The following is a 10760-nucleotide window of genomic DNA, read 5'->3' as shown; positions in this document are numbered from 1 at the left end:
GTACAGAAAAACACCAGACGATTTCTCAGAAATCTAGCTCCAAACTTCAGGCTGACAACAGGTGAATCTGGATAACATAAACTTTAAAAATGCCTCTAAATGATTTGCATACTCCACATAATTCTGATGAGGATGTTTGTTGTTTATTTTATGTGTAAACTAGCATACATGTTCCATTCCTTAACCCCATTAAAATAAAACTCAGACACTTTTGTTAGAGAATGGTGCTGGACTTAAGACTGCTAAGTGATACTTTTCTTATTCCAGCAAAGCTTGATTTGGAGATCTGCAAATACACAACAGATAGAAGTCCACATATGATCTGCACAGAAAGCAATGATTATATTAAGAATAGAGGAAGCAGCAGAGTGGGGTCACTCTTCTTTGTCATTGCATATTTAGTGTCATTAAAGGCACAAAGGCTTTGTCAGTACTTATGATGCAAAAATGGACACATGCATTAACTCGAGGCTTAGACTTGCCCTTACTGGCAGGTGACAAGGAAGCGACTGAGATGGCAAGCCGAAGGTGTCCTCATTTTTATGAAGCACAGGAATATATTTCCTTCTCTTTCGGTCACTCACATGCAAGCTTGCTGTCAAAACTAGAGAGAGCCACTGCGAAGGCTTGCAAGGCACACAGTGGGTAACTGTAGTCCAGTGTGAAGATGTCTTCTGCTACTCGACCAAACTGCATGACAATGTAATCCACTGTTGGAGATAAAGGAGGCACAATAAAATACAGAGAAGAAAAAATAAATATATTTGACTGGAAAAACAACTTTCTGTAATATCGTCAGCAACCAATCAACTCATGTTTAAGAATGATGGATTGTTCCTGACATTACAAGTAGTCTCGCTTTCAGATAGTTGCGATATGGCTACACAAAAAACAAATACTTACGGTCATTGTCATGCACAATCTGAAAGTTCTTGACAGAAGCATGTGTGACCCGTCCGTGAAAATTTAGTACGTAAGACTGTGTGTCGTCGTTCCACACGGGAGCCTTGTTGTGCAGCTCGATGATGTTTTCATGGCGCTTGCTCTGCCACCTGGACAAAAGACTTTCTGACTCCTGCCATAAACAGCCAGCATATACAATGTATTACTATGACAATAATTGTCTTGTGATGTGCCTTCTATTTAAAAAATAACTCATTAACTAATAACTCAATAACTAATAAATAGTGCATACTGAATAGGAATATTATGGTTTCCATACCTACCATAGGATAACAATATCAAAAAAAGGAGAAAAAAAACTCACATTTAGTGGCTGAAAGGGAATCCGTTCATGACTAATATTCATTCCGGGGATTAACACAGACATCTTTCGAGGTCCCTTAAAGCCCAATACATTTGTCTCCTGGAAGATGTGAGCGATAAACGAAGGAGAGAAACATAAAAAATAGTGATATAGACAAGTACGGAATTAGGGACATTTGAGAAGCAAACAAGGAGAAAGAGAAACATAGGCAAAGATAGAGAATAGGATTAGGATATATAAGCCATTACAGACATAAAAGATAACAACCAGAAGATGCACAAGTAGAGGGATGAAAACAAAGAAGGTAAAGAATGGGAAAAGGATATATAAGACATTAAAACATAAAAAGATAACAACAGGAAGATGCACAAGTAGAGGGGTGAAAAACAAAGAAGGAAAAGAATAGGACAAGGATATATAGGACATTAAAGACATAAACAGATAACAACAGGGAGATGCACAACTAGAGGGGTAAAAAACATGAGAGGGTAAAGACAGATGGATGTTGCCTCTTACATAACACACAGCCGCCAGCTCCTGCCTCACAGTACTATTGTCCACCAGTCCCCTGGCCTTGGCTTTCTCTGGGCTCTCTCCATTGTCATATACAGTGAACTTGGTTCCCATTATGTTGGATCTAAAAAGAAAACAAAAATGATAGAAAAAAAAGCTTTATTAGGAACCAAACTAAACATTCATATTAACAATAATATTTTAGGTTAAACTTGAAAAAGTACCTCCATCTCTAGACACACCTATATAGCTGCACATTCACAGATTGAAAGTAACTAGTAAATAAATTGTGATCCAGAAACACAAATAAATGCATACTTGAAATGTATATATGTAAAGGGTTTTACAGACTAAACTGTTATCATTCAGTTCATTCGCTTCTGCTACACTGTTAACCACAGGTCTCTGGTTTGGTTTTACACCTCATATTTTAACCTGCCTGCAGTTTGCTCATGGGAAAATAAATCAGGATCATCAGTCCTGTTCAAGGCAAGTGACACAGGAAGCTGCAAAAATAAACCAAGAAATGATGGCCCCAACATGCTGGCCATACAAGTTTTGTATTGTATATGTTTTCTTTCCACCTGGGTATTTAGGCATTCTTGCAATCCCCTTTGACAGAGAAACTCCTTATCCCTTTGAATTAGTTGACTTGACTATAACTCCATGATTAATTTGCCCATCTAAACAAATGTTACACTATTTTAATAAAAACCTGACTATTGTATCCTTACACCCTCATTACACTCAGGAACATTTATATGCAGGTTGCAAATTGGAGCGGCTTATTAGTACTTTTTAGGGAATTAAACGCAATCCACAATACTGTTCAAAAATTGCACAGTACAACAAATCTGTGCATTGTACATACCGGAGTTTTCCCACAAAGCTGCCCCCTTCCCTTGACAAATCAGTTGGGTCAGTGGAAATCAGGTAATTGGATGTTTTGCTTTTTTTCCTCTTTCTTCCAGCCAGAAGGAAAATCTAAAGGAAAAAGCTTAGCAAGTCAGACAATGAATTTCTCATTTTTCCATCCAAAAAAAGAAAACGTATCCAGACTTCTACCTTGCGGTTGTCATCCTTTTCAAGGTGCATATAATAAGTTGGGAAAAGGCCTCGGTCCATCCCCTTTTTGTCACGGCTGATTCGGCACCGTACAGTGACACCGCGAGCCGCAGGTTGCAAAGCAAATTCTCTCAGGTCACCCACATCTATTACGTCCCCTGGAGGTACGATGGGCATTGTTTCAGCAGAAGCAGATTCCTGGGGAGCAAAGAGTATTGGATAGGGTTTACAGAAACAGAGACATTTTCAAGTAACAAACAAACAGTTTATGGGTTCATTATGTACAAGGCAATAGTTTTATTTAACAATCTTTCTTCATTCTACTTCTTTCTTAGAAATAAGCATGTGCACCATCACAGGTTAACAAAAGGAGCTCCGTCTTTACAAAACTTACTGTCAAAGACTTTTTACTTGAGGAAGAACCAGGCCGCGTACTACCAGAATCTGCATCCCCCCCATCTGAAGAGTCTTCATCAAAGTTGAGACTCTCTGGGATACCTGTGTGACAAAGATTAACATCATTGCAAATCAGAAAAATATCAAACTGGTGTACTATATACATACATCCAGAAGAGGGCAGCACAACAACTGTAAGAATTATACCACAACCAACACTAAAGCTGCGTACACACGTCAGATTTTTCTCGTCCGATAATCGGCATCAGCCAGATATCGGGCGAGAATCTGGCGTGTGTACAGTCGGCGTCGTTCATCGTCCGTGGATGCTGCTCTGTCGCTCTCCCCCTCCCCTCTCCATAGAGCAGAATGGTGCTGTATGTACAGCACCGTTCATGCATCGTGCAGTCCTTTGTCTTTGGAAAGGATCGTGAAAGATCCTTTCCAACGACAAAAATTGCAAGTGTGTACGCAGCTTAAGTCTCATCTGACAGCATACAAATAAGAAACCTGCACAGGATATCGCAAGTTCACTCTGGGAAGGGGGTCATGCTCAATAATTATTTAATTGGTTTAAAGTTCTAGACATAGTTCAAATAATGAAAAGCCAAAATTGATAATACAAGCTACTAACTACCACCAAAACTGTAATTGTTATAGAGATCCTGGGGCACCAGTTGCATTCAATAGAACTGGGCTATGCAACTTGGGTCTTTAAGGAGACACATACAAGCCAGAATTTTCATATAAACAGTCCTTTTCTGACACTTCATAAAACACACCTTACTACATTTACTGCTGTTTGTTAGAAATGTGTGTTTGCAGGCCCTCGAGGACTGGCGTTGGACAACTTTGCAGTAGGTATTAAGTTCCAGAAAGCATGTCCAGCTTTATCCAAAAGCACCACAGTAAGGCTTTACTTTATTCAAGGCTTCCAATATGTAATCCTGACAACTAAAGTCTAGAACAGAACCGCTGACAATTTTGCAACTTTTTCTAATTAGTACTACCAAGGGATTTGCCCTTCGAAAACTCCCGACCCCCCTTTACCCCACCCCACCAACTTGTAGATCATTGCAATGGGCTGCCTCAACAATCAATCAAATGAAGTATGGGACCAAACATGTAAGCGAGAACGACCTGTGTAAATTCGTCCATCGAGATCAAATTTTTTGGGACCTGCAAGAGCAATCAGGGGAGCGGAGCTGACAGCTTCCCTCCCCTGATTGGTCTTGCAGCCCTGTAGTATGTGTTTTTGGATAGAGATTCCCCATCCAAGAACACAAGAGTCCCGCGGCTGTGCTCATCATGAATCCTGTGATGATTTCCACGGCTGCATTCATTGATGAGCACAGCCACAGGACTCACACTAACAGGAGGAGTACCGCGGCTACATTCATGAATTGTGCGCAATTGTGTGAGCATGACTGGCATCCCTGGCAAGCCCTCATTTACGTTCTAGTGCCCGGGGATCGCACACAGGAAGATTCCCAGGGCTGCATTGCAGTCGCGGTACTCCTCCTGTAATGATTTCCTTGACCTTCCGATGGGTCTGCGAAATCAGTTTGCCGAAATTTCGCTGACCCATTGTAAGTTCAAGGAAATTTTCGTGAGAATGTCAGAGGCATTCTCGCTCATCCCTACTGATAAATCAATGAATGATCACTAGAGAAGAGCACAGCGGGGTGCCACTCACTCATTCTCCTGAGACCATTACACCAGTCACAAAGTACAACTTTGTAATGGCTAGAACAATGTTTCCCAACCTTTTTTTTAACACATGGAAATCCTTGGAATAAAGTTTCAGAGCCTCAGGGAACCCCTTCTATATTTACTATCCAAAGCTCACAATACATGTGGTAGTCAGTCAGTAAAATGCCTCTTACATTGCTGAATATTGGAAAGAATGTCCCCCTTACAGCCAAAAAAAACATTTGTGACAATTAAAGTGACCTTTAAAAGAGACAAAAATTGCTCAAGGAACCCCTAACAACCTCTGGAATAACCCTGGTTGAGAAAAACTGGGATAGATTGATTTTTCTCTGCTGCAGTTAAGAAACACAATCTGACTGGCTCCCTGTGCTGTTCCTGCTAAACAGAGATTAAAGTCAATTTCAGGTACATTAATTCTTTTTAAAAAATTCCTTAACAATGTACTAATAAAAATGTGTTTGGTGTTCAGCTTTAAATACCCAATATCACAGAGATATATTTACCTTATATTAAAGATCAATATGTACAAAATCATCATTTAAACCTGGAGCCTCTGCACATGCAAGACCTCATTTTCTCTCTTGTGGTAAAGTATTACAGCTTGATCAGGGCACACTCTGTGATTGGGAAATGATGAAGTTACAACATTCTAAGGAAGCCAGGCCTGTATTCTCTACTTCACTTAGCAAGTTATCAGACTGATATTTGTGTATTACAACTGACAGCCCTCCCTTACAATCTCCTAGTTTTAGTGCTACTATATGAAAGAGTTTACATCATTCTACTTATTCCAGCAGTATTTCAAATACATGCAGTTATATTTGTTGGGAGCTTGGCTTCAGGTTAGGGGTCTGCTGCCAATATTTGCCTTTGTGACGGACGCAGTATTTGGACTGGAAATGATGGTGGGGAGATGGTAACACAACACTCGCCGAGAGTTATAGGTAACCAGCAGGTGATGGAACTTGCCAATAAAAAGTTTGTGCATGTTGTCTAGCAACTTTTCTTCTAAGCAATTTACAGATTTCAATGTTCTGCCACTTCCTGCTTCTGCCTTTTCAATGGCTTAATATAAACAAGCAAATGTGTTCATTGTTGTTGTCCTTAGATACAACTAACAAATCTTTGAGTTGTGTTCTGCTCCAAGGTAGGGAAATGCTCTAATTATCCAAAACATTTTTGTTTTTTTGAAAATGTTTTGCCCCATCCAGACATCACAATTTGACCCCTGTTAAAGTCACCTGCCCATTTTTCCTGCTTCCAACACATTTCCTTCAGGACCTGACAGTTACTTTTTAACTAATAATATAAATACTTATGTGTCCCTTGACAGGTGCCACCGGAAACTAAGGTTATTCACTTAACTAGTCAGCAGTTGAATGTATTCACTGTGGTGGTGTGTATACTGAGTGGTGTATATACATCTATAAGGTAATAATAAAAGGATGATGTACAGGACAAAATGACAATGCACCATGGGCTGAAGGTACAATGTATCTCACCTTTCTCTTGCAGCTTTTCCAGGAGATCCTGTCTTGTTTCTTCTGTGCTCACTTGAGTCTCCTCAACATCTTCAGACTGTGAGGTTGTCTTTTTAGAACGGGACTTCACCTCCTTTACCACCTTTTGGGGATTCATATAACTGGCAGCAGACTGGGCACTTGACACATGGGTGACCTCAGACCTCTCCCTAACCTCTGCTGATCCTCTGCCATTGCTGGACCTTGACCTGGAGCTCACATGGCTGGAGTTTGGTCTAGAGCTGTCTGATTCAATCTCATCAGGGCATGTTTCTCCAACTGACAAAATGTGGATTTTGCACTCCAAGTCCTGAGTGTCAGGATTAAGGAAGGCAGCCGGGCCATCTATTCCTGCACCAGTAAAGGAATGGTGTATGAGCGGGTTATTTTTCAAACAGAACTGCATAAGCTTACTTTGTTCTATGTAGAAGCCATTTTACATATTTAATTAAGGACAACCCACTACTGCAGAAATGCAAAGGTTGCAAACGTAAAAGTTACTAAAACCAAATATCAGTCTTTCACTATAACACCTAGCAGAGTAGTGACATGCAACAGCTGCGGCAATGCTGTCGCTTCTTTAATATCACATTTGTTACTATTATTATTATTATAATTAGTAAACAGTATTTATATAGTGCCAAAATATTAGGCAGCACTGTACAATAAATAGGGGTTGGAAATGACAGACAAATACAGACAGTGACACAGGAGGAGAGGATTCTACCCCGAAGAGCTTACAATCTAGGAGGTGGGGGAAGTATCACACAATAGAAGATATATAGTGATGGGAAGTAGTGAGGGTTTTAGAAACCAGAAGAAGACGAGTAGGCAAGTATGAAAAGATGGGTTTTGAGTTCTCTTTTAAATGAGCAGAAAGTAGGAGCAAGCCAAAAAGGAAGAGGAACACTATTCCAGAGAGTCTGGGCAAGTCTAGAAAGGTCCTGGAGCCGTACGTGTGATGAGGTTATGAGTGAGGAAGTCATTAGTAGGTCATTGTAAGAGCGGAGAGAGCAGCTAGGGGAGAATTTTTCTATCAGGACAGAAAGGTAAGTGGGACAAGAACTGTGGAGGGATTTGAAGGCAAAGCTTGGCTTCTCCTCTCTGCTGTGTGAAAGGACCTAACCAAACAGCAGGAAAAAAATTCTACCAGTCCTGGTAATAAATGCTGTACCCCCTTTCTATTCAGCATTACTGTATGTTTGTAAACAGTGTTTATGTACTTTATATTCCCTGTGCAAACCTTACCCTTGTACCCAATGTTCCTCTTCCCTCCAGTACCCAAGGCACCTGTACCCCCATACCCAGTGCTATTCTACCTTCTTTTACCCCCTGTACCTAGTGGTATTCTACTTCGCTTTACTCCTCATACCTTGTGCTATTCTGCCTCCCTGTACCCCCATACCTATTGGTATTCTACCTCCCAGAACCCCCCATACCTCGTGCTATTCTAGCTCCCTGTACATACCATACCTTGGGCTATTCTACCTCCCTGTACTTCCATACCTAGTGCTTCTCTACCTCCCTGCACCACTTCCCCCTGTACCTAGTGCTATTTTACCTCCCTGTACCCCCCATACCTTGTCATATTCTACCTCCCTGTACCCCCATACCTAGTGCTATTCTACCTCCCTGTACCCTCTAAACCTTGTGCTATTCTACCTCCCTGTACCTCCCATTCCTTGTGCTGTTCTACCTTCCTGTAACCCCTGTACCTACTGTTATTCTACCTCTCTGTACCCTCTGTACCTGTTGGTATTCTACCCCTCTGTACCACCCATACCTAGTGGTATTCTACCTCCCTGTACCCCTATACCTAGTGCTATTCTGTCTTCCTGTACTCCCCATACCTCTTGGTATTCTACCTCTCTGTAGTCCCCATACCTAGTGCTATTCTACCTCCCTGTACCCTCATGCCTAGTGGTATTCTACCTCACTGTACCCCCCATACCTAGTGTTATTCTACCTACCTGTACCCCCATACCTATTGGTATTCTACCTCCCTGTACCTAGTGGTATTCTACCTCCCAGAACCCCCCATACCTCGTGCTATTCTACCTCCCTGTACTTCCATACCTAGTGCTTCTTTACCTCCCTGCACCCCCTCCCCCTGTACCTAGTGCTATTTTACCTCCCTGTACCCCCCCCCCCCATACCTTGTCCTAGTCTACCTCCCTGTACCCCCATACCTAGTGCTATTCTACCTCCCTGTACCTCCCATTCCTTGTGCTATTACACCCCCTGTAACCCCATACACACCCTGTACCCCCCATACACACCCTGTAACCCTCATACACCCCCTGTAACCCCATACACACCCTGTAACCCCCATACACACCCTGTACCCCCCATACACACCCTGTAACCCCCTGTATACAATGCTCCTGTACATCTCTGTACCCAGTGCCTCTGTACTAAATGTTTCTACATTTCCACCATCTAATGCTCCATCACCAGCACCCCTGTACACAGCACTCCCTTACACCCCTATACCCGGTGTTTTGTACTTCCTACACCCAAAGCTCTTACACCCCCAGTACCAGCACTTCCCCCCTACACCCAGGGCCCCTATGAATCATTCCTTTGTGCCCCTGTACCCACTGTTCTTGTACATTCCTCCCTATACCCATTGCTGCTGTCCCCGGTGATTTACACAACACCCCTCCTGTCCCCATATACCCGATCCTGGGGATCCCGTCCTCGCTGGACTCCATCCTCCCAATATGCGACCCGACTCTGGTCTCCTAGCAACCAGCCAGACAAAAGCACCCACCAATGTCCCGCCCTCCCATTCGCTGCTGCTGTAGCACAGTCACATGCTATTGGATGGGCCAGTTAGTCAGCGTCCTGGGGGCGAGGTTCACTGTGAAGGGGTGGGAGACAGCCCTGGGTGGTCCCTCTGTAGCGGATTCCGGGGGCCCGAAGCCCTTCCATGTTCGGAGTTAGTAAAAACAAGAAGTGTAAGAACGTGAACCGACAGCAGAAGAGCGGTGCAGTCTGCATACACCTAATGTTATATCGTGGGGCCCTCATGTCAGAAACTACCGGGACAGGGAGGCAGCCCATCACATCGAACGACCAATGAAGAAGGCCTGGACGCAGCTCCGACTACCAATCTAGTCGGAATTTACATAATATAGCGCCCCCTGGCAGTAAGGTGCAGTCTACAGAAAATGCTACTTTCCTGGCCAACATCCACTGCAAATGCAAATTCCCTGCTGATCGCCTCAATCCGTGTTTCTTTGAAAGCAAAACTCTGCAAATCAAATCAAATTAATCACTAATTCAAAGATAAAATAGCAAAATAATTTAAATTACTAAAGATTTCCCCCAGCACTTACCTATCCCTGGTTTGATGGCCGCCTCATTCAGCCCACTTCCATGTAAGTCACTCACACCTGGGAGTGCACAGTGAAAGGAGAAGTAACACACAGACAAGCTCATCTAGCAGTCACTCTGCTTTCTCCTATCAGAACACAAATGTATTGGCTGCCTGTGTTGTTTCTCCCTCCACTTGTATGAGCTCTGCTGTACAGGGACTGCAAGAAGATGAAGGATGATACTGGGCCAAATTTAGATTGTACACTGATTGTATTATTTACATAATGTTTGTTACAATAATATATTTTATATTTGCCTGGAGTTTGTACAAGTACAGAAATGATATGACAAATCCAGGTCCAGTTACTATGTGATGCACAGAAAAAAAACTATAGTTCCTAAACTATACCTAAACTCGGAATTTTCACTTTAAATAAAAAGGTAGACAACCCTTCTATGTAAAGGAAAAATTCTGTTTTTTTTTTCTTTTAGGTGCAACACCCTATTTTAAAGAAAAGAGTGCAGCACCGCCCCCTAGTTCTCATTCGCCTACTGCCCTGCGGGACTGAAGGTAAGTGTATTATTTATTTTTGGCAGTTTTTGGTTTACTTCCTCTTTAATAGTGATGCCATCCCGGCACAGAGCTCCTGCGCACACATAGGAAAAACCTCATCCCGGTAAATCAAGGTACTTAAAGAACCATGCAGAGAAAAAAGAAAAGATGGCAGCACCCCTGACAAAACAGGGACAGGTAAGTGTATATAAAAGTTTATGATCAAGCAGGTAAAGATATAATATTGCGGAAGAGACATCACTTGTCACTTGTACAATAAAAGGACCTGTCTGGTCATAATTTCTTTGGGGCTCAGTCCTCCTTTCATTAGCATTCTCTGCCTTGGTTTATTTGTGTTTCACGCGTTTCCCCTCCCAGGCACTGCAAATAACAAGGGGGAGGGTCAATAAAA

General features: G+C 42.3%; 1 protein-coding gene across 1 annotated transcript in view; it reads right to left on the bottom strand.

The window, feature by feature from the left end:
- Window positions 1-6901, bottom strand: part of TULP3 (TUB like protein 3) — a gene marked incomplete in the record, with an annotated part of 10038 nt that extends 3137 nt beyond the window's left edge. Inside the window, 8 exon segments of the mRNA XM_072400101.1 lie at window positions 1-710; window positions 904-1075; window positions 1268-1366; window positions 1784-1904; window positions 2652-2764; window positions 2846-3043; window positions 3240-3343; window positions 6457-6901. Of these exon segments, the coding sequence (XP_072256202.1) occupies window positions 577-710; window positions 904-1075; window positions 1268-1366; window positions 1784-1904; window positions 2652-2764; window positions 2846-3043; window positions 3240-3343; window positions 6457-6880 (1365 nt within the window).
- Between the last annotated feature and the right edge of the window lie 3859 nt (window positions 6902-10760).

The sequence above is a fragment of the Pyxicephalus adspersus genome, chromosome 2 (genome assembly GCF_032062135.1).
Source record: "Pyxicephalus adspersus chromosome 2, UCB_Pads_2.0, whole genome shotgun sequence".
NCBI lineage: Eukaryota > Metazoa > Chordata > Amphibia > Anura > Pyxicephalidae > Pyxicephalus > Pyxicephalus adspersus.
This window is presented reverse-complemented; position numbering and strand designations above follow the sequence as displayed.